Below are 25415 nucleotides of genomic sequence, written 5' to 3'. Positions count from 1 at the left end.
ACATTACAGAAACTGCAATGCTCAACTGCTCCATATTTCACAGTTTTTAATACATTTTTATTACACTTAATTTTAACTCTTGTCTTTCTGGCTAGAGAGTTAGAATGAAATATTGTAGATGAGATTGAAGGGACAATACCTTCAATTAGTAGCTCTGTTGAAATTATCCTATTCTTCTACTTTGTTCAAAATTGTTGCAATCTGTGTGCAACTTGCAGTTTAACAAACAGAAAATATGAGAAGAGCTCAGAGAAACCTCAAAAGATTGCCCTTCAGTAAGTCCCAGCAGTTAAAGAAACACTATATTCACCTAAATTACTTTAGCTAAATAAAGCAGTTTTAGTGTATAGATCATTCCCCTGCAATTTCACTGCTCAATTCACTGTCGCTGCCCTAGCCACTCCTCCCCTGGCTATGATTGACAGAGCCTGCATGAAAAAAAAAAACTGGTTTCACTTTCAAACAGATGTAATTTACCTTAAATAATTGTATCTCAATCTCTAAATTGAACTTTAATCACATACAGGAGGCTCTTGCAGGGTCTAGCAAGCTATTAACATAACAGGGGATAAGAAAATCTTAAACAGAACTTAATAAATAAATAGGGCTCTCTTTACAGGAAGTGTTTATGGAAGGCTGTGCAAGTCACATGCAGGGAGGTGTGACTAGGGTTCATAAACAAAGGGATTTAACTCCTAAATGGCAGGGGATTGAGCAGCGAGGCTGCAGGGGCATGTTCTATACACCAAAACTGCTTCATTAAGGTAAAGTTGTTCAGGTGACTATAGTGTCCCTTTAAGGTGAAATCAGCTTGAGAACGGAGTAGCGGCTCTCTGAAGGGCAAGCTATTTAAATTGTTGTCCAGTCTAAGTATTCGCTTGAGCCCGGTTTTAGTTTGTCAACTCACAGTTAACACACAGATTCTTTAACTAGAAGCAATGAAAATGCATAGCTGGATAGGGTCAGTGCATTGGGCTCACACAGGCGTTCCCTGGCCTCTGTTTTTGAATTTGGCTGCCATGCCTTCTCAAGAACACAGAGTGACGAAAATAGCATCTCCCTGGCAATGAAGGACATAATATTTCCAGCCATAGCTTAATCCCCTCTTTTGTCCCCAGAGGAAATATATGTTGTCTGGTTTCTATCTCAAAAATGAGCTGCGAAAACCTCAAAATACTAGTTATCATCATGAAATAAGTAGCCCAGAAATAGCCCAAGTTCTACATTGTTACTAACCTATAGTCAGCATAATGCCACTGAAGATTGGCACCTAGCCATTCACTGCCATAAACATAACAGAAATTGATACTAAGTGTCAGCAGGAGGATGTCCAATGATAATCATACATGTTTGCAAAGCTACCAGGCACGATATAACACATTCTCTCCATTGACCAATGAAAACTAAAAGTGCATATATTGTTTATCTTTAGTATGTCTTTTCATCACAGTATCTGTGTTTTCAATTAGTTTTATAATATAGCTAAATGTAATAAAAACACAAAACTAACTTATTGTAAAAAAATAAAAAATATAACAGAAACCAGCACAGTGATGTTGAAGCTATAGTGCAGCTCCCCATATATCAGACCAGAATGTCACAATTGCGCTGTCTTGGTAGTAAGAGGTTCTTGTAAACGACAGCAACACAACACAGTAACATTACCTAAAAAAATTTAAAAAATCACATACTAATTGATGGGGTGAAAAAGGCGAGCTGAACAACAGCATTGAACAGTCATGCTTATGAGAAGAAAGCAAATGTATGTTGGTTATCAGAAGGGGGCATATAGACACATAAAATATGTGATAGGCAACCTACTAATTATATGATAAAATGCAAAATATATAAAAATGACATGATATACAGATGGAGAGATTATATATATTATCATTGTAAGTAGATGCTTTATGCTAGTGTTTTTTTTCCTTCACATTTTCCTTTACAGCATTTTTGTGTGTGTAAGATAAAAATGTTTTACATTAATTTGCAGGCAAGAGTTATGTTGTGTTACAAATACAAATGTCACGAATGTGTAAACCGCTGTAAATCCATTGATGGTGTAATCAAAGTTCATATTAAAATGATCTAAAATTATATTAAATATATATACATACATACAATATCCACCTCACTGTTCAGCATCAGTTACACAGAGTATGTTTACATGTCCATATCATGACACATGAAAACGTAAATGGCAGCTTTCCCAGGGCTTTCCAAGAAAGGTTGTCTGGAGTTCCCTTCAGCAGATAGTGTTGGCAACTTGAAAAATCAGCTTCTAGTCACTTCACTGTGATAAGAAACCCTAAAATAGCAATACAAGGGCACATAATACCTTGTTTGAACAAGAACTGATGTGAATAAGCCATTAACAACTGTACAGAAGGTGATAACACAGAGAACAAAATCATCAACAAAAAAAGTCACAGGGCTGCAAATGAGCCCGCCAGGTTTACTATACAACTGAGCACATCAGAAATATATGGAATAGATTTACTATGCTTGATACTATATGGCATTAAAAAACCCACAGTAAAACATCACATGGAAAGTAACACTGTTACAAAAATAAATGGATATGGTTTATTTTATTTTTTTTATAGGACAAATCTTGGTATGAAGTAGCAAAATTTCAAAACAAGAACCGAATCATAATAATGAATTAAAAGGACATCCATTTATGATCAATAATTGTGTCTGTTGCATTTATGTTGAAGGAACTCAATTGTCCCTGTCTCCTTTCAATATGTATCTGATAGCATTTTGTAAGACAAATGCTGCAGTTATAAGTCCCTCTATACCCCCACTTTGGTGACTTAATATGTTATAGGCTGGATTGACATTTTTCTAAGGTGTTCACAATAACTATTACAGTCTCTCTTATTTTTATGCAATTGCCTATACAGTCACTGCAAACAGCTTTGTTCATGAAAGAAGTAAAAAAATAAATAAAAAAATCATATATGACTCTATAAAGCAAGGTAATAATTAGCTTGCAGAGTAGTTCTGTTCATTAATTACATGTACCATAAATTTGTAGGACATTTACACATCTCCTGATGAATATTAAAGGGCCAGGATTGCTCACTGGTAGCGAATGAGGGATAATTATATGTCAACTTTTTTTGCATCTATTTATGTATCATTTACAAAAAAAGGTCCCTTCAAAGTATTTTCCTTATTGTAATAGAATTGATTTTTTTCACTTTAATTTAATTTCCTTAACTTTGAACAATAAATGTACAACACGTACTTTTTCTTCCTTCTAATGACAATTTGGCATAATCTTTAGAACTCATGATTGCAATTTTATTTTTAATTTAATTTGGGTATCATATTTAATACTAATGGTGTAGTGCTTTCTGTGGCCAATATAGAAAATGTATTTGGTAAGGCAAGAGATGTACAAGAACTGATAAAATATATACCTTCTAAAATCAATAATAATGTTTGTCTGACAGCACCAAAGGCATATGGGGGAAATAAAAGACAAACACAAGACTTGTTTTGCTAAAATATCATGGTGTATATAGCTTTTTAGGATAATAACAGACACTGTAGAGGAGAATGTGTGGCTTCCTAGTGTTGGAGGGTTTGTCTGAAACAGCAGTCAGCAATCTAAGTTTTGCAGTTTCAAGATGTTATAAGGCAAGTATTTTTTTATTATTATTATTGGTTTTACAATTTTTTTTAAAGCATTCCCCAAATAATTTACCATATTAAAAAAATATCTAAAAACGGTTTTATTTGTTATTTTTTTTTTTTAGAATTTTTGTAAGATATACCAGTGCATATCTACAAGGACCTGTTAAGGCTCCTACTATTATTTAATCAGTTGGTGAAAAATATGTTATTTATCCCTGCCAAGCACTAAAATGCCTGCTTTCAATCTTCATATCCCCTCCCAAACTATGCCCAGAACTGGATGTAGGACAGAGCAGTACGGAGAGGAGTCTCACTGTGTGAAGTTGCAGCTTCAGGACTATAAATGTACAGCTGGGCAGCCTGGGAGTGGCTTCTCTCACTGTCCCTATAGCAGGAAAGGGGAAGGGTCTGGGCAGGCAACAGCACATGTCATTGATGAAATGTAACAGCTTTAAATCTCGCACCAAAAGCACAGCAATATTACATGAAAGGCAGCTCCTGCTTGTTTTACATTGGGGGAAACATAGCCTAGTGACTGTCAGAGATTCCTGTTCTCCTGTCTAACATCAGCCTGTAAAGATGAAGTTATCTGCCTCCCTGCTGCTGGTACTACTGCTAAGGTGCTGTGATATGAGTCTGAGCACCTTCAAGAAAGCTGTGGAGAGCCCAGGGAAGAAGCAGTACCAGGTCCAGCATGGAGCTTGCAGTTATACCTTCCTGCTCCCTGAGGTGGACAGCTGCCGCCCTGCCCCTGCCACTCCTCAGGTGTCTAACTCTGTGCAGAGAGATGCCCCTCTGGACTATGATGACTCCATACAAAGGCTACAGGTTCTGGAGAATATTATGGAGAACAACACACAGTGGCTTCTCAAGGTAAGGATGGCGTGCAGTGCCATGGCATACTCAGATCAGCTGGCTCCATCATCACCTCTGGATGTTATTGGCTTGTTGCATGGGGCATCCTGTCACCTATGCTATTATTGCTGTTTTTAGACTCCCGTGTTTGTATGGAGAGTATGTAGTGGTGACATGGAGAGTTATGCGATGATTCGAAAATGCCATTGAGAATGATACCTCAAATTACAATGTGTTTAAACGCATTTTAATCTCTTCTTTTCAAGAGTGCCAAGTTCATCATATTAGTTGTCTGCGCTGGGAAACCATCGGATTTCAGTGATACAAACCAGCGTGAAACCGGTACAATTTGGGGTTTATTTACTGAACACTGAACTGAAAACGAATTTATTCTTAAATAGTCATGCACTGCTTAGAGCAGAATGAAAGATTTACTTGTTTCCCCGCAGATCACTATCTAGACTACATTTTGCAAGTAGGTTTTAAAACTCTAGTGAATAACCTACTTTTTACTAACTGATTATATTTATGTATCGAGTTAATATGATTCTATTTTATATTCTAGAGTAAAACTGTATCAACATGTGGTGAAATCTAGTAAATCATAAAAACATATTACTATGTTTAATGACAGTGTAGATAGAAATATATTAAATGTAATGTGGCAGCTAACTGTTGAATAAGGATATATATATATATATATATATATATATATATATATATATATATTATTTTTTGGGGTGGGTTTAAAGAGCAACATAGTATCAAGTTAAAATAGTGTGTTGTAACTATTAGTACTTCCTTATAGAGCCAGATATAAAAGGAGTATTTGAAGTAAAGAATGGAATGGGACATGTTGCATTAGAGCGTCAAAACCCTTGTGGTATGGTAGTTGGGGTTCACAATTGCAACTTTGCAAAAACTAAACTGCTAAAGATTTCCTACCACTTTATCTCTGTATATACATAACTAAATATAGGCAGGAGTTTTTATAAAGTGAGAATTCTAAGTGAATTTCAAATTTTAGGCCAGGGTATCAGAACTGAAAGCATAACTTTTTTCCAGTTCATCTATTTCAACCTTAAATTTGAGATTCACTTTAAATTCTCACTTTAGTAAATAGTATCAAAACTGTGTTCATTTTGCTTTAATGAAATGGTGATCCATAGGCAGATCGTTTACATGTGGGCACCCTACATCAGCAATGTGGCAGGCCAATGGCGGAGTTGGCTTATAGGTGGCCCAGTGGCTTATATACTGGTATCCTATCTCTATTCATGTACATTTTCTGTTTTGCTATTGTGCTTCCATTTCTCCCCCAACCCCATTTGATATGGCTGCAGGAGTTCTCTTTGATTACTGGGCAGATGCCCACAGTGCCATTGGAAAAGGCAGCCCTGACTGTATGCAACAATTTATAAAGTCAAAACAAACAGTGCTTATATCAAACCGGACACTGCAAGAACTTTTGCAAAGAAGCACTGCGGGGTGGTGCTCGTTAATTTGGGAGAAATTCAATTCTAGAGGTTTTTGTTTGTACCAAATATGCCAGAAAACCAGCCAAGCACAATTTGACCTGTCACTAGAGATTTATACATGGCACACAGCATGGAATGCTCATTCTGTGATCCGCACATAGGGTTACCCTTATTGCACCCTGTCATGCAGAAAAAAAAAAAGCCGGTTTGGAGTCTTTGAGAAATCACTGTTTTTGTTCTGCAGCTCAGATCTGCAAAGCAAGAAAACTACAGTATGTACAGTGCTTGTAGTACATGATAAATCATTTTTACGACTGTCACATGAGGGTCATGTACATGGAGGTTTGAGGCAGGGTTCACTGAAGGCCCACAGATAAAATATTCTCATGGTGAGAACATTGGGAAGTAGAAAGTCTATGACACAGAGCTGGATTGCTCCCCAGCACAGCGCTGCAAAGTGTAATTGATTTTGACAACATAAAGTGCTAGTGATTTTTGACATTATTTTCAGGAAAGTCTGATGCAGGAAGTGTTCTGATCTTTAGTTTACTTTATTCAGATATCCCTGTCAGCACAGGTGGATCATTCAAAGATTAAACATTTCTTTAAGATATTCCAGTATAATCCAGTATAATTAAATACAAATGTCTCATTGGAGAAGTACCCGGAACATATCTTTTTGACTTAAAATGGCCCACCTCCTTTCTCCCACCAAAAAATGCACGGAGATTTTTTTTTTTTTTGCTAGTGGTGGAGCAAAATAGGTGTACATTTCTTCCCAATGGACATCCTTTATTGGCTAAATACTTCAAAATATAAATTATGTTAGGTTGAATACAATTTAAAAATTTTAAATTTCTCTTTTGTGCTTGGCTTCAAAACATCCTTGAATTTTACTTAACTAGAAACATGTTTCTACATATATTTCCTTTTCATAGTCAAAAACAAGACACATACATTTATGAACGGTCCCAGAGTAAGTAGATACAAATTTAAATTGCCAAATTCAGGTCAAAATAATAAATGTTTGTGTAATTTAGTGTAGTGTATTGAATTCTCTCAGAGTTCTCAGTATGTAGTTGGTTTTCTCCATTTGTCAATTCCGTACTTTATAATTTCTCCACAGCAATATTTTACACTTCCACACATGGGCTCATCAATTATATAAAATGCGCCTTTAAGCACTTAAAATGATGCATTCTAATTCATGCTTGGTAATTGTTACATCTGTTTCCATTTTGTTTTACCAATTTGCTTTCAGTCTGCATTTTATGTGCACCATTATTTTTGTGGCAACCTCCAGCATTTTAGAATCTCCTCAAGTTACAGTTGTAACTACAGGTCAAGTGGAATTAAGATGAGAAGCAGAGTTAGTGGATCAATAACTACAGGGTTTTTGTTTTGTGTAGTTAATCCCATCTTGTTTCACGTACGAGCTGCCAGTGCAATTCTAGGCAGTCATCTATGTATATATCTGCCTTACATGAGGTAACTAGTGAAAGTGTTGGAATAACTAAAAGCAAATAAAAATATATATACATTTTTGTGAAATAAAAGTTAAATTTCTGTACCCCTCCATCTGACCCCATCCCACCAGTTTAGTATCCCTCTAAACGCCCCCAAACTTTTACATTTGAAAATGAGCGAGAAAGAATCATCGTGATAAAGGTTAGTATCACAAACATCACTGCTGGAAGTAGGTTTATCAGATCCACCATGTTTCCCTGGAAAGTCATGTTTTACTGCATGGAAATCAATTACTAAGTCAAGAGACTTCCTTTGAGATCCCATCTTGGTTGAGTGATTGATTCCCTGCTGTAGCTTATGAATAATACATACTATAGAACAGCATTTTTCATGTATATCTCAAAAACATGATTATGTTCCAACATTATGGATGCAGGATTTCTATGTGTAAGCCCATTATAGGAGATTTAAACTTCCCATAATTTGTCTCCTACAATCCATGGGGAAAAAAAAGGCAAAAGATAAGCAATCTTCAAAAGATCAAACAAGAAATCTATAACTCAGTCAAGAAAAAGTAAAATTTTACACTGCTAATAAATTTTATGCATTGTCAAACATCCTGCAAAATCAATGATAATTAAATACATAAAATAATTATATCTACCCTGTTTCCCTGAAAATAAGACATCCCCCAAAAATAAGCCCTAGTCGCCCTAGTCTATTTTTGGTGGATGCTCGTAATATAAGGCCATGCAGCGAAAATAAGCCCTAGTCACCCTAGTCTATTTTTGGTGGATGCTCGTAATATAAGGCCATGCAGCGAAAATAAGCCCTAGTCGCCAACAGCTAGTTCGCTAGTCTATGTTCGGTGAAATCTCCCCGAACGTAGATTTGCGGGATTCCATTCGCAAGTAAGATAATCCATGTAGGGGAATTTTCACTGAGCATAAATTTGCATTATTCCATTTGCGAGTAAATAAATCTATGTTCGGAGACGTTTCCCCAAACATAGAATTACAGGATTCCAGTCGCTAGTAAGCTAATTTATGTGCGGGAAAGTTTCCCCAAACAAAGATTCGCGGGATTACATGCACTATTGAACTGGTCTATGTTTGGGGGAATTCTCCCAAACGTAGACCTGCTTTCTAGCGCATGCTTGAAACCGTTTTCCCCTGAAATAAGACATCCCCTGAAAATAAGCCCTAGTGTTTGTAACTTTGTCTGGAAGTCCAAAAATCATTAGGCATCATGTCCCACTTTGCATCTTTTTAATCTGTTTCATATATATATATATATATTTTTTTAATATAACTTTTTACTTTTTAGGTATACAATCACTAGCCAAGACAAGGTTTTAAGTCAGTTTGTAGTGTAACAAATAATGTGCTGTTAACTGAAGGGGAATGTGTGAGATGGTGGGCAGGAGAATACTTTTTTTTTATAAACTGTAACCATTTTAATGCCTTAAGGACACATGACATGTGTGACATGTCATGATTCCCTTTTATTCCAGAAGTCTGGTCCTTAAAGGGTTAATAACCTATCAGACATAAAAAACAAAAAAACAAAAAAAATTAAACGATCTACCCAAAATAACATATTTACCCCTCATTAATGAACGGTTTTAACCAAAAATCTTCAAAATGGTGCCCAATCGATCTGTCCCTCCACTTCCTATGCAAGTACAAGGCTTCAATAAGGAAGCCTCGGACTGAGCACCACTCATAGGCTGATAGCTAATATATTCAGCCTATCACTAGTTTCCCCGTGAGAAAAGTGATTGAAAAAAGTTCATATCTTTTACTAGCTGACAGCCTATAAGCAGCGCCCAGTCCAAGACTTCCTGTGATTAGGTTGTTACGGAGCACTCAATGTGCAAGTCACACTGTTGCGCTGTGTGTCGTGAGGATTGAGGGAAGGTGCTCATATGCATATGTACAGTGTCGATTGGCCTCTTTTACAGGCAGGCAGAGTGTTTGTAACACTTATTACACCATGAACAAATCCATTTGTCTGCTCCACTCACCCCCTCCATCCCACTCCAGATATCAGACCTGCCAAATTAATCAGTGTGACTGAGGAATCATGACTAGCACTATGAAGCAAGGTAGTATACTTTAATGTTATTCAACAGTGATCATCAAAAATGTTAATGTGAAGTATAATGACACTGGACCATATAGCAAGGAGACACGTGGTATATCCTTTACCCTACTCACAATGCAGTTCTAAGAATTCCTAAAACACAAGCTTAGTGGATAGCTATAGTCATGGAGGCTTATCCTGGTGCTTTAGCTCAGATGAAAATCCAATAACCCATGCATCAAGGCTACTACATCCAAGGTCAATCCTCAATGCCATCCTTAACTCCTTGTAGTACTATATCACCTACCCCAAGTGCTGTCATTTTATCCCACTAACTACCTTCACCTGGTTTGTCTCTCTCTCTCTCTCCCCACCTCTAATAAAATCTAATCTGTCTCGGTGTAAACCTAAACTCCCTTTTGGCTCTTTATCTTTTGTCTTTTATTTATCACTCTAGTTTTGTGGCCTGAACGAATATGTAGAAGCTGTGCTGTAATGCTTTGATTAGCTGCTGACTAGATCAATAAGATAAAGGCACTAGTATCCTGCAACGTGAAGAGAAGCAGGACTACAGAACCCAACATAGAGGGCTTCATCCTTTAAATTCATCCTTAACAACACCGATGTCTATAGTCACTAGCCTGCTAAAACCCCCGTATCACTGTCATGCCGGCAATTTAATCTGTGTAAACTGCCGCGACAAGAATAATTTAGATAGTTTATAAATGTGTTCATTTTTGTAAAGACTTTTCCCTTTTAAAGTAATGTTTGTCTAACTAAATCCCCCCTTTAGCGTTTCTTCTTCTACAAATCTTTTCTGTAAACTGCATTCATCACCCCATACGATCCCATCATGCTTTGATTAATTTGTATTAAAGACTTCAAGTTCATGTCAACAGTTGTCAAAACAATTGGGCTGCATCTCAAATCAGGGAAGACCATGCTAAAAGTAATAAATAAATACATTTTAAAAAATAAAATAAAAGAAATAAATAATAATATATATTGTATTATATTATATACCGGTAAATGTATTTGTTAAATTTCCCTCGGCTTTTTTACTTGTGGCTGCATGTCACATTTTGAAACATGCTATATTCACAGTCTGCATTTGAACCAGTTTTGTGGCCTATAAATGTCTATCAAGGATTCACTTGGGTAAGAATGTTAGCACCATAAAAATGTATAAGCCATTTGCATCCTAGCAGCAACACCCAAAGCCTCCTTCTGGGTTTAAAGTTTGAACCAGTCACTGTGAGCAATGCATTGGGTTTTCCTAAAAAAATTTAATTTTTACTATCTTGCTTAAACAATGCATCATATGGTCTTGGCTAGTGGCAGAGCTAAATGCAGGTGTGCTTTTGTGTGTAGTGTTGGTGTTTGCATAGAATATTAGGGGTGTGTTTATAATACAGGGGTGTGTTTGTATGTAATGTTTGCATTTGAGTGCATTGGTGTGTTTGAATGTAGTGTTGGCTTTTAAATTGTGTGTAGTATTGGTGTTTGAGTGAAAGTGTGTGTTTGTATATAATGGCGGAACTCCCGGCACTAGGCCCCCTAGCACTCTGGACCCCGGTGTAGCCACACAGGCTGTAGTTTCACCACTGGTCTTGGCCACTAGATCATCATAACTAGGAAAGGTCTGTCCCTTTGCATGCTTTTATCTGGGTGATGTATCCTCCATTTCCCCACTTGTAACACCTACGTGTTTTAGAGTGTTGCGAAAGGAGAGATTTAACAGTTTCCCTGCAGAGATACAGAAGGATAACATTGAGACATGACAGAGCAAATTGCAAATAAAAGATATCACATTGTTGAACAGTGCTAAATGAAAGGCATTGTAAAAAAAAAAAAAAAAAAAAAAATCAATTTAGAGTGCAGTAAAGAGAGAGATGTTTAATGTTACACCCAATGAAGATCCATAGGTTAATCTAGTCAACATTTCTGAGCAAATTAGTTATACCACTGACACATATTGATTTTCCAAACCAGTAAATTAAGTGCAGAAAAAAAATTTAACTGATGAGGATAGAGGCGATAAGAGGAGCAGTCTACACTGCTCAAAAATTTCCAGGAAAGATTCCTTTTCATGTGGGTTTGTTTCGATAAACAAAGAGCACTCCCATTAAATGTATCACGGTTTGTTACATGCTCTCTAGTCACGGCAATATATTGTGATGAGTGTAACTCTTATTATTGTATAGTCTCTTTCTGGAGACAAAAAAAAGGTCAAATGTACCACCCAAATAGAGAAATAAAATATGACACTTTATCTCCTGGTAAAAGCAACTGCAATCTGACTTTTTTATATTTTCGTTTTTTTTTTTTAAAAAATTCCTGCATTGTTCATATTGTAAAACATATACACATTTCACTTTGCTTCCTATAGGAAATTCTACAGGGCAAGAATTCTAGAACATGAAAAGTCGTATCCCTTAATACATACTTCAAAACGAGAGAAATCTTACTTAATCTTTCCTGGTAAAATATTTTATAAATAAATAATAGCACAGAAATGTGATCAAATATAAGATTACTCCCCTTTGCAGAGAAGCCAGTAAAATTAGATATCCTAACAATATAGCCATTGCAAAATGCCGCAACTGAGAGATACAGTATCTGGCTGAAGGACAGTACAAGGACTGTATGAAGATAATTTGAAATTCTAGTTTATATTTTACCGTAATACTTTTCAATCACTTTCTAAGCTGTGTTTAAAAATCTGTGTCATAGGCTTCTGCTTGCTCACTATTAGTTAACCCTAATCCAGAGGTGGTATACCAGAAACATGGTGGACATTAGTCAAAGTTTAACAAGATGAAGTGGATATTGACAAACTCCAGAAGTCAGGGCGCATGGCTCCTAGAAAGTTACTGGTAAACCTTAATCTGTTTAGTATATAGAATTATTTGGAGGAACTTCATACATTTTAGTTGTTAATTTGATTATCTCCAGGCTCTGTGACTGTTTAGCTATGCATTGTACGTGTTAAGCTTATCAAAAGCATTCTAATTTGCCAACGGATGTGTTTACATCATCGACCATCAACTGTTACAGGAAAAAAATAAGGTCAGAAAAATATTTTGAGTTTGGCTGCGTCATTTGTTTTAATGACTAAACCTTTTTGTGGTTTCGGAAGGCATACAAGAGTTGGAAGATGTGTTTAAAGCAGAGCAGGGATGAGAGCTTAATTATGATTTATTCACTAAATAGGGAGTCATGCTGAATTTAAAGTGGTGTGGTAGTTCAAATAAATGTTATTTCTCATTCAAGAGGTTAGCTTTTTCCTCTTTTCTGCTGTAGGTTGGCACGATCAGCTGCTGAATATTTGAAATATAGGAGTGATTATAGCTCTGGAGCTATACTAACAAGCTAGTAAGTGGCTGCAGCCTGCTTTTAAGGGAAATACTATAGTGTTAATTATATAGATGAGCATTGGAGACCTTTCAAAGGAAAGCACTAAAACCAATGCTTTTCTATGAGTATTCGTGTCAGGTGACCACGTTTTACTTAGCCAAGGTAATAGAAGTCAGGAAGACAGCCACTAGAGGTGGATTTAGCTTTGCAATGTAATCACAGCAGTTTATAAAAAAAAACTGCAATGTTTTACATTGAATGGTTAAAATGACATTACCACTGCACCCAAAACACATAATTAACATGAAGTTGTCTGGGTGACTATAGCGGTCCTTTAAAGGTGTTAAATGCAGCGACTCTGTGGCTATTTTCACATAGTCCACTTGTGTTTTCTATATTGCAATGTTTAAGTATAAATTGCCAAGTTTGAAATATATCTGAACTGAAAAAGCATTCCACTGCAGCTCATTTGGTAGAAAATATGCAATTAGGTTATTAATTTGACAAAACTCATGGTTTAGTGGTTTCATGGTTATACACTAAAACAGAGATTTCGACAAAAGGAATTTCAGACTTTAGGATGTACTATCAACAAACTGCAACACTCCAACCAGTACAACCAAGTCACACTTACAAATTGAGCAGTTTACAAAGGCCCAGGATGAATCATAGACAATGGTAGCACAATAACTATATATAATATTTTGTTACAAACCAATGTTGGCTTTGATTTAATATTGTTGGATAAGATTTCTAACTGATTTAATATTTTTGGATAAACTTTTAAAATTATGTAATATTATGAAAAATATATTAATTCTGTAATATTTTGATCGTTTTTGATATATGTTTTTCAGATAACTTTACTAGGCTCTACCCACCCACCCTGGTTCCTTCTAATTATATAGCATGCACCTCCAGCTGTTTAGAACCACACCAATCACCTTCCTATTACCTTCACATGTTATCAGCTGATGCAGTTATACCAATAACTCTCTGCCATCACAAACAAATTCCTCTGCTACCTCTTGTCTCATATCCCCATTTCAACCTTTAGATTGTAAGCTCACAGGCAGGGCCCTCTACATGTTGTATCGGGCCTGTTCTTATTGTGTATGTCTTTTTCCCAATTGTACAGCGCTGCAGAATTTGTTGGCGCTTTATAAAGCACATTAATAATAATATTTACACATTTTTAAAAAATGTTTATCTAAAAATATAAAATTATTTGGAAAGCTTATCCAGCAATATTATATCGAGGCTATTATGTCATAAGACTTTTTCGTGTTTTCATTTACTGGGGCCAAATATGACTACTTGGGCGGTAAAGAAGGCTATATACATAGACTGTACAACATTCCAAAAACTAAGATACAAAATGAGATTTGAAATCTGCAATGAAACCTCATTATATAGTTATGTAGAGAAAACAAACTGCATCTTTTTGGATTACCTGCTAAGCTTTTTATACAATCCTCTTCAATTATCTAAATGAAATAGTGTAAAGCACATAGAAAAGGGAAAGTCACAGTCTGGAATTGCTTTAGATATAATCTGTATTACATTCCAGTGCTGCATGTTTTCACTGGGGTCAAAAGGATTTTTTGTGTGTTGGGTTTTACTGGTGGGAAGCGGCAATCATTGTAAACTGCTGAAAACACTGAAAGGTGAGGTCGAATTGTCATTTAGCAAATGTCACCTGGATTCTGTTCATTACTATTTAAAGGCAGTGAATGCCTTGAAGGCAACTGGATACGATTTCACTTAAAATCACTTTTGCTGTCTCAAGAAACCACGTATCAGGTTACCAATTACATAGTGTTATCCAACATATGTGATACACCGATTTAAGAGAGGTATAACCCTATGTTATTATTTAACACATGCAATTCAGGCGTGCACATTATTTGCAGTATGTATATACACGCTCTTTAGGATAATTATAAATATGCAAGTAATTGTTGAGTCCCAACAAACAAATAGGATTTCTAGCGTTTCTATCAATATTAGTAGGCAGCTAGGACATCCCAGGCCAGAGTTTCGTCTTTCTGGTAATTGTTGAGTTCCGTTGCTTGCTGGCTTTGTGTCTCCTCAGTTCTTCATGTTGTTTGGAACACTACTGTGTTCCCAGGGCCGCCACCAGAAATTTTGGGGCCCCTAACTGAGCTCAGGGTCTGGGCCCCTGGGGGCCCGCCTCCAAAACCGCCCACAGAGACCGCCTCCAAATCCCGCCCACAGGAATACACACACAGACACAAACACATTCACTGATACAAAAGGACACAGATACACACACACACACACACACACTGATACATACTAACAGACACACATACTGATACGCATATAGGCATACATACTGACACACAAATACTGAGACATACACACATATACAGACACACAGGCGTACATAGTGACAGACACATACTAACATAGATACAGACACACATGCATAAGGACATACAGACACAGACACATTCATAATGACATACAGACAGACATTCATACTGACATACACACATGCATACTGACATGCAGACATGCATACACTGACATTCATACACACATAATGACATGCATACAGATAGACATACATGCATACATACATACAGACATACATTCATACTGGCATCCATACAGACACTGACATCCATACAGACACACATTCATAATGACATGCAGACATACATACACTGACATGCATACATATAGACATACATGCATACAGACAGACATACACACATTCATAATGACATGCATACATACATACACTGACATTCATACACATAATGACATGCATACAGATAGACATACATTCACACACAGACACACAGACAGACATAGACAGACACACATACACACAGACAGACATACACACACAGACAGACAGACACACATACACACAGACAGACATACACACACACAGACAGACATACACAGACACAGACATACATACACACACACAGACACACACAGACAGACAGACATACATACATACATACATACACACAGACAGACATACATACACACAGACAGACATACATACACACAAACAGACAGACAGACATACACACAGACAGACATACACACAGACAGACATACACACAGACATACATACACACAGACAGACATTCACACAGACAGACATACACACAGACATACATACACACAGACAGACATACACACAGACAGACATACACACAGACAGACATACACACAGACAGACATACACACAGACAGACATACACACAGACAGACATACACACAGACAGACATACACACAGACAGACATACACACAGACAGACATACACACAGACAGACATACACACAGACAGACATACACACAGACAGACATACACACAGACAGACAGACATACACACAAACAGACAGACAGACATACACACAGACATACATACACACAAACAGACAGACAGACATACACACAGACATACATACACACAAACAGACAGACAGACATACACACAGATACATTCACACAGACATACATACACACAAACATACATACACACAAACATACATACACACAGACAGACACACAAACAGACAGACACACAGACAGACAGACACACAGACAGACATACATACACAGACATACACACACACAGACATACACACACACAGACATACACACAGACAGACATACACACAGACAGACATCCACACAGACATACATACATACACAGACAGACATATACACAGACAGACAGACATACACACAGACAGACAGACACACAGACAGACAGACATACACACACACAAACAGACAGACAGACATACACACAGACATACATTCAAACACACACACAGAGCTCATTTTCCAGCCACCCTCCTGTTTCTTACCTTGTCTTTGCAGGAGGGTGGCTGGCTGGGGCTGATGGGACTGTCAGTCGGCTGGCTCTCCCTCTTCATTGTCGGGCGGGCGGGGCTCTCACTCTTCATTGTCGGGCAGGCGGGCGGGCGGGCGCTCCCTCCTCCCGCGCGGAGTGAGCTGGGAGGAAGTGACTACTTCCTCCCAGCAGCACTTGCGCTGCGGCGGCAATTTATTTTTTAAAGGGGCCCGGTCGCGCTTTATACCACAGCCACAGCGCTGACCGGGCCCCTGAAGATATGGGGCCCATCGGGTGGCCCTAAGGCCACCCGATGGGCCCCATCAGCGTGCGGGCGCCGCAGTTCCGCTGCTACCGTTATGGTTGTCACCCCCTGATGGCGGCCCTGTGTGTTCCCATTAGTTCCCCATGCTGTTTGGGGCACTACTGTGTCCCCATTAGTTCCCCGTGCTGTTTGTAACACTGCTGTGTCCTCTCAGTTCTCTGTGCTGTTTGGAACACTGCTGTGTCCCCTCAGTTCTCCATGCTGTTTGGAACACTGCTGTGTCCCCTCAGTTCTCCATGCGGTGTATAACAATGCTGTGTCCCCTCAGTTCTCCATGCTGTTTGGAACACTGCTGTGTCCCCTCATTTCCCCATGCTGTTTGGAACACTGCTGTGTCCCCTCAGTTCTCCATGCTGTGTGTAACACTGCTGTGTCCCCTCAGTTCTCCATGCTGTTTGGAACACTGCTGTGTCCCCTCAGTTCTCCATGCTGTTTGGAACACTGCTGTGTCCCCTCAGTTCTCCATGCTGTTTGGAACACTGCTGTGTTCCCTCAGTTCTCCATGCTGTTTGGAACACTGCTGTGTCCCCTCAGTTCTCCATGCTGTTTGGAACACTGCTGTGTCCCCTCAGTTCTCCATGCTGTTTGGAACACTGCTGTGTCCCCTCAGTTCTCCATGCTGTTTGAGACACTTCTGTGTCCCCTCAGTTCTCCATGCCGTTTGGAACACTGCTGTGTCCCCTCAGTTCTCCATGCTGTTTGAGACACTGCTGTGTCCCCTCAGTTCTCCATGCCGTTTGGAACACTGCTGTGTCCCCTCAGTTCTCCATGCCGTTTGGAACATTGCTGTGTCCCCTCAGTTCTCCATGTTTCTTAGAAGGGAATTGTGGCTCTGGATGTTTCACCTTCCATTTGCTGATGTTGCTTCCACTCAGCCTTTTGAGGCATGAATGGAAGATTGAAAGGTTTTTACAGCCTCTCCCCTGAGTCTGTACATGTGCAAAATATGTGTGTGTATGGGGATTAAGAAGAGACACCCTGATGCAGTAGATGTGGAGTTTGGTCATCCTCCTGTGGAATCTTTGAACCACCACTAGTATCACAAACCTGATGTTATATATCCCACCTTTGAGCATGATGGTCTGGTCTTCACTGCACAGTTCTGCAGGTCTGCGCTGGAGCCGTGTTCCACAGGTATTTAAAAGCATTAATGCTGTTATATACTCAAACTACACGGATCGCATCCATATGTTTCCTGAACAGCATGCGCTGCTATCCAGGTGCATAGCATGCTAATTGGAAACTGCATGCAACTAATTTCTGAGGAGAACCTATTCACAATCATTTACAACTAAAAATAAATCTTGTATTTCATGCACTTCAGCATGAACAACTGTTTTACACGGAAAAACCACATATGCGATTAATATGTCTAAATGAGGCTGATAGTTCTGGAAAAGAAACCTCAATAAGGTATAGTATGTGGTTGTTTTATTGTCATCACAAATCCTTTTGACCCTGTCAGTGAAAACATGCAGCGTAGGAATGTAATACAGATTACAGCAGATTCCTGACTTGGGTTGCTTATTAAAATCACAGAGCCTGCACTCTTTCATAACCAACTCCTAAATGGCATCACCTAATACGTATATTTTAAATCAGCGATTACAATTTAAGTGAATTAATGTAAGTTTGTTCATTTTAAAGTTGTCATTTATACGCTGCTAAAACCTGCTGGATAATTTGAGATCGGTCCTCTGTTTTACCATGCCAGTCTGTCTTACATGGTGGATTAACTTAGAGTTTTCTAAACGCATTATTCAATATTATTTATAGTTTTTCATGCCATCACAATCACACCACTGCTTAATTTGCAGAGTTTACAAGCATATATATGTAATTGAATCATCAAAGGAGAAAACTACTTAAATGCTCTTCAGCTGATTATCCAAATCCACAAGTATGTAGAACATCATGCTGTTAAAGTAAAGGGCTCCTAAGAAGTTCCACATTCATCATTCAAAGCTCCTGGATCCATACCTTGTACAATGTGTATATAAGATCACACTACAAGTTGGGTGATATTTATCCTTAGAACTATGTTTCTTTTCTATATTCTATTCTGTTTCTTCGTGGTGGAACATCAATCCTTGTGAACAAACAGTTAAATGAAAGGAATCACTCCAGACATGTGATCTTTGACTCGTCTCCATCCTTCATAGCACTCTTTTTGTAAACGGAGGTCAAACATTTGTTAAGGGCAAATACATCTAACAGGGATGTTTTCTGGAGCCTTATCTCCCTACCCTTGCTCCCCCACCCTTACAAGTATGCCCTGCGACCTGTGGTACAAATGTGCTTTGTCTGTCAAATGTGCTCTGTCAAATTGTTGAGTAAGTTTAAAGTTTAGCTTATTTACTAGGGTACAGAAAGATGAATGATACGATTTTACAAAAAGTGTTATGTGTCTTCATACTTCTCAAGAATTTGGCTAGGAGAGCACTGTCATGTCACCCAAGTTAATAGACTTCAAATACTCTAACAAAGTTAATTGTCAAACTACTGCAGTCCTATTCTGTTGGAGCCAACAATGGATCCTTCTATTTTCATAGCTGTTGGATTCTGTTGGATTGAGAAAAAGAGAACAAAGAAAAAGTCTAATCATGCCATGTACTTAGCTTTTATTGATCATAAATGACATATATCTTGACCATTAGGCTTCAATGACTAAAGAGTCAAGTTCATTGAGGTAATTATTGGATACAGTGATTGCTTCCAGTATCGAAGGAAACTGGTATTTAGAAACTAATGGGTTATTTTTGTCAAATATTTATGTATACTTTTTCTATTAAATGCTCCTAGTTGTACGTGACCCATTAAAATGGTAGTTAATACCAGATGTACATTTTCTATTGCAAAAAAACCTTGAGACTAAAGGCTCTTCACATAACATAGAAAATAGGTTTTGCAATATATACATATACTGGTATATTTAATTTATGTGTAACATATTTATCATAATCAACTATGATGTTTTAGTAACTAGCCTAGTACCTTTAGTATTTCGTACATTAGAGAAACTATTTAAAGGCCTGCAGTCTCCCTCACAGAGTATTTGTAGCTTGACTACCCTTGTAGACTGAGTGGCAAACTTGGCAAGCATGTTTTTTGCAAGGATATGTGTTTAGCAGGTATAACAAATAGTCAATAGGATACTCTGGAATTAAGGCATTGTTAAATCAGGACAGAAAGAATCATCTTCTGAGACAAGATACACCGCCTCCGAGCTATGGAGGAATATTAAAAAGTGGAAAACCTGTCCTAAATGTAGAATATTTAAAATATTTGCCCCACTCACAATGTGTTGTATAAATTGGCTACTTTTGGTCACAGGTATAAACACTACAACTTGTGGTAGAGGTTAAGGTACCAGAAGTCCACTTGCACTGCCCCACAGTAAAATCTCAAACCATTTTAGTAGTTATGTCAACTTACCCGCATCCCGCTGGCTTTTCATAAAATCACAAGGAAGCCAGCTGGATGCGGATTTGATGGAGGTTAAGAGCTTCAAGATAACAAGGGACCTGGAGTCACTATCACACATGCACTATTGCAACACTGCAAGTAATTTTACCATTCATTTTTACACTGATTTTACTTATTGATTACTGATTTAACTTATTGATAGCATCAAATTATCCACCAGACTTCTACTGTGATGATTTTACTATGATGGTTGCAAATAAAGTAAAAAAGGAAAAACATCCTGTGTGGTTCACGGAGAACAGGTATGAACAAGAGAGAAACCCCTCAACTTTAAACAGTTGTTTGGGATGTGATGTTTAGGCTGCTAGGTATAGCACAGATAAGGGACCACAAAGCAAGAGTTAACATCCTTAGGATACAAATGGTCAAAATACAAGTATAACAAATAAACTCACAAGTGATTATTTCATTTCATATTACTCAGTGCTTATTTCCGTTTTACATGCTTCAGCTAATGGTATTTTGGATTAAGAGTGTGGCAGGTTACAAGACCTGATGAAACTACCAAATCCCCTGAAATACAAAAATATATTGGAAAATAAATAGAAATTAATCTTGACTTAAAGTGACACTCCACTGCCCAAATAAAAAAATATAAATAAATCAAATATAGTTATGCATTTTTACATCGGGTTATAAATAAAAACAGCTTGCAAAGGCTGCAGAGTTCTTGTTTGAAGCCTTTGAAAATCCTCCCCATCTAACCAACCCAGAGATTTTGTGGCTGTCCAATCACAGCCACAGAAAGCCACATAGGAGACAGCCACTAGAGGCTGGCTTAACCCCAAATGTAAACATAGCAGTTTCTCTGAAACTGCTATGTTTACATCTGAAGGGTTAAAACCTGAGAGACCTGGCACCCAGACCACTTCATTGAGCTGAAGTGGTCTGGGTGACTATAGTGTCCCTTTAAGTAACCTTTGTAATTTGTTTTTCAGTTTACTAATGTTTGTAGACCTCACAAAACCTAGTTTCTCAATAGGGTACATACAACACAGTCAGGGGTTACGTCAAGAGGTGGCCAGTAGGCCACCTTTGCAACAACCCAGCTGGCTGGGGGGATAATGGAGGCGGCAAGGGAACTGTACTCTTCATACTCTTCCAGCACTGTTCCCTTGCACTTCCTGTAAGGGAGCAGTGATGGAAGAACATGAAGATTACACAAGCCACACACTGGACTCCAGAGAAAGAATACACTCCAGTTCTTGCAGAGGCTGGATGGACTTAAATACAAATAATAATTTGTGAGTGAATGTGACAAAGTGTATGTATCTGTCAGTGAATGTGTGTGTCAGTGAGTGTCAAATCTTTGGGAGTATGTCAGTTTGTTTCAAATCAGTCTCTCTCAGTAAGTGTGTCTATCACTGTGTTTATGTGTGCGTCAGTGTCCTCTATGTTTAACGGTGTGTGTCAGGGTCGTCCGTTATTAACGATTATGTGTGCATTATATTTTCATTTTGTGACTTTTATACTTCAGATTAATTGTCCATCCACTCCTCCTTACATTCATTAATATTCACATTGTGTTGTGTTGAAAAATCCTCTAAATCAGCTATGTTTTTAGTTTGGATACTCTGGCCTTAATTTTTAAATTCACTTTGAATTCTCGCTTTAGTAAATAACCCTATAAGGTTGAAAGTGGTCAGAAGTGTTTGTCTTTATATTCTATGAACAGACGAAAGTGAGAGTTTTAGAAGACTCTACACCTTCATTTCTCATTTATATATTTTAGAAGACATAGGTCAGCAACGTTTGATAAACTAAACTGGACCATGCACAATAGGAGGAGAAGGAAACCTGAGGTCGATTGAGATGTCCTATTATATGGGCTTTTGTTGCCCATCTGCGAATGCTTGAACATACAGAAGGCTTCCTTTTATGTGAGAAGCTAACCATTTAAGACCTATACAATGTCTTAAGCACATGTAATTAATTTTCTCTCTTGAGAAGAATGTTTAGACAAATTACACATATTAAAACTGACCTAAGGTTAGACATCAGTAGGAGGTCTGAGCAACAGTGCTATCATTTGAGTTACCTGAGCCTATAAATCTCAAAGAACGGCATGCATTTAAAAAAAAAAAGGCAATGACTAAGACAATTAAAATGTATGAGCATTTAAAAAAAAATGTAGTTTAACTGTAGCAATAGAGTACAATTAGTATTATTGTTCTTTAATAATCTGTATTGTAAATGATCCATGTACACTTCATACGAAGACTGAACACGGAGTGAAATGTTTCGAAAATAACAATATTAAGATGAAAAGGAGATCAAGTGCCAAAATTGTGTTGATACTTTGTGTGACTACATGTCAAAATATGGTAAATTGATAATAAACAAAACACTCAACTAGAGTGTGCGCTGACAGCATATTGGGTTGACATAAAACCATTTGTTTATGGTCTAAGTAATGTATTCTGGCTATGATGACCACATTGTTGATTTTATCAGGGATGCTTTAAAAAAATAAAAAAAATCATCCATCAAGATCAATTCTTTATTTAAAAATGTCTATTATGAGCTGTGGATTTTATTTATGTATTTATTTTTTAATAAATCCAGTACTTTTTATAAGTTATACATAAAACAAAGCAGGGACTATTTTGCCTTAAGTATGAATGCATTTGATCCTGGGAGGATAAACAAGCATTTGTTCTCCCACTTATATTAGTTGCTGATAGTCGGTGTCATAGTTTGTAAACTTTCTTTCCTTTGACCTGGGCTGAGGCGATGTACGTAGCACGTAGGTTCAGAATTGTAACATTAAGCATATTGGAGGCTTTGTCGCTGCAGCATTTACACAGCATCTCTGCAGCCAAAACAGGACACAAAGAATTTTTCTCATGAACCTGCCCTGAGAAATCCAGCAGTTTTAGGTTCATGCTGTGAGCTAAGTGGGTTGTTTTGTTAGTTACGAATTTCCTTTTAATAAAATGTTATATTAAATGCAAACAATATTTGTTTCTGTTATTTTGTGTGTGATGCTTAAAAAAAATAAAAGGAATGTTCCAGTGTTTTATTTTATGAATTTAATCTAGCCTCACCTAACAATAACAGTTATGTTGGACTGGCATCTTCAATAGCATCTAGGGAGTGACAGCTTTGAATATTAAATGGACACTATAGACTGCAAATGGCCCCCTTTAAATGCATTTGAAGAAAAGCTAATAGCAAAATAAAGGAGATATTAAACTTTGTCCCAGTTATTTTGCTGCACATTTTCAGAATGTGAAGATTTAGCAGATGAAACGTATCAACCATTTCTATGGATAGCATAATTTTCCATGCGCGTACTGATTATATTATAAACTCCAGCGAAGAAGGGTTTCATGTAGTATGTACTTCAGTTTCATTCGTGTAAAAACATGCATGAAATTGCTGTACAATATACGTACACTATTTCCCATTTACGAAGGTGGGACTTGCTGGTGGTCTGCTCCCAACTTGTACAGACAGTGAGAAGATTACATTTCCTCTGATGTTCTTTGTGGGATAGTGTACTTATAGCGGCTGCAGTGTTTTGCAAATCGCTGCAGTTATAACCTACAGTAGTGATGTCGCAAACACAAAATTTTTGGTCGGCGAACGCGAACTTCCGCAAACATTCGCGAACCGGGCGAACCGCCATAGACTTCAATGGGCAGGCGAATTTTAAAACCAACAGGGACTCTTTCTGGCCACAAAAGTGATGGAAAAGTTGTTTCAAGGGGACTAACACCTGGATTGTGGCATGCAGGAGGGGGATCCATGGCAAAACTCCCATGGAAAATTACACAGTTGATGCAGAGTCTGGTTTTAATCCATAAAGGGCATAAATCACCTAACATTCCTAAATCACAATTGATATGGATTGACACCTTGACATATGGATTGACACATGTCCTCAGAGACCCTGATACACACTGACACAGAGCAGAATAGGGACTGTTCCCCCTACATAGGGTCACTTGGCAGATATGGATTGACACCTGTCCTCAGAGACCCTGATACACACTGACACAGAGCAGAATAGGGACTGTTCCCCCTACATAGGGTCACTTGGCAGATATGGATTGACACCTGTCCTCAGGGACCCTGATACACACTGACACAGAGCAGAATAGGGCAAGAAGGACAGCAGTGGTTGACATGGCTGAAGATGCTGGACCAGGAGGAGGATGGCGGCTTTGAGTTTGTGTGCTGTTTGTACTCATGTGTTGATCCCATAGGCGTTTGTGATGTGCGATCATGTGCCTACGCAAAGCAGTTGTACCTAGGTGGGTGTTGGACTTCCCACGACTCAGTTTCTTTTGGCACAGGTTGCAAATGGCATCGTTGTTGTCAGAGGCAGACACACACAAAAAATGCCACACTGCTGAGCTCTGCAATTACGGCATTCTGGTGGTGGACACAGCATGCGTTGATTGGCGTGCTGTCGGGCTGACCCCGGGTGCCGATGCATGCTGTCTGACTGTGCCACTAGCTCCTTGCGACGACCTCCCCCTGCTTCCAACTAGTCTCCTCCTCCTCTCTGTCTCCCCATCTGAACTTTCGCCCTGTTCTTCTTGCCGAGCGGGCACCCATGTGACATCCATGGACGCATCGTCATCATCAACCGCTTCAACTTGTATCTGACAACTACGCAAAGGAAGCAGCAGCGGGTACAACATCATCATCATCACACCGTACGTCCATGTGTGTAATGCTGCCTGACTGAGACATATCCCTGTTATCTACATCCTCTGGCAATAATGGTTGCGCATCACTCATTTCTTCAAACGGATGTGTAAATAACTCCTCTGACAGATAAAGTGAAGCGGCTGTGGTGCTAGTGTTGGTGGTGGCGGCAGGCGGGTGAGTGGTATCTTGAAAGGTGCCCAAA

At 38.2% G+C, this 25415-nt stretch overlaps 2 protein-coding genes across 2 annotated transcripts in view; one reads left to right on the top strand and one right to left on the bottom strand.

Moving 5' to 3' along the window:
* The window catches only part of MCPH1 (microcephalin 1), a 440996-nt gene that overhangs the window by 119388 nt on the left and 296193 nt on the right, over positions 1-25415 (bottom strand). The gene's annotated exons all lie outside the window — the stretch shown is intronic.
* The window catches only part of ANGPT2 (angiopoietin 2), a 62435-nt gene continuing 41120 nt past the window's right edge, over positions 4101-25415 (top strand). Inside the window, exon 1 of the mRNA XM_063441119.1 lies at positions 4101-4521. Coding sequence (XP_063297189.1) covers positions 4228-4521 — 294 coding nt within the window. The 5' untranslated portion in view covers positions 4101-4227. The remainder of the gene's footprint in view (positions 4522-25415) is intronic.

The sequence above is a fragment of the Pelobates fuscus genome, chromosome 2 (assembly GCF_036172605.1).
Source record: "Pelobates fuscus isolate aPelFus1 chromosome 2, aPelFus1.pri, whole genome shotgun sequence".
Lineage (NCBI taxonomy): Eukaryota > Metazoa > Chordata > Amphibia > Anura > Pelobatidae > Pelobates > Pelobates fuscus.
Note: the sequence above shows the minus strand (reverse complement) of the source record. Positions and strands in the feature narration are given on the sequence as shown.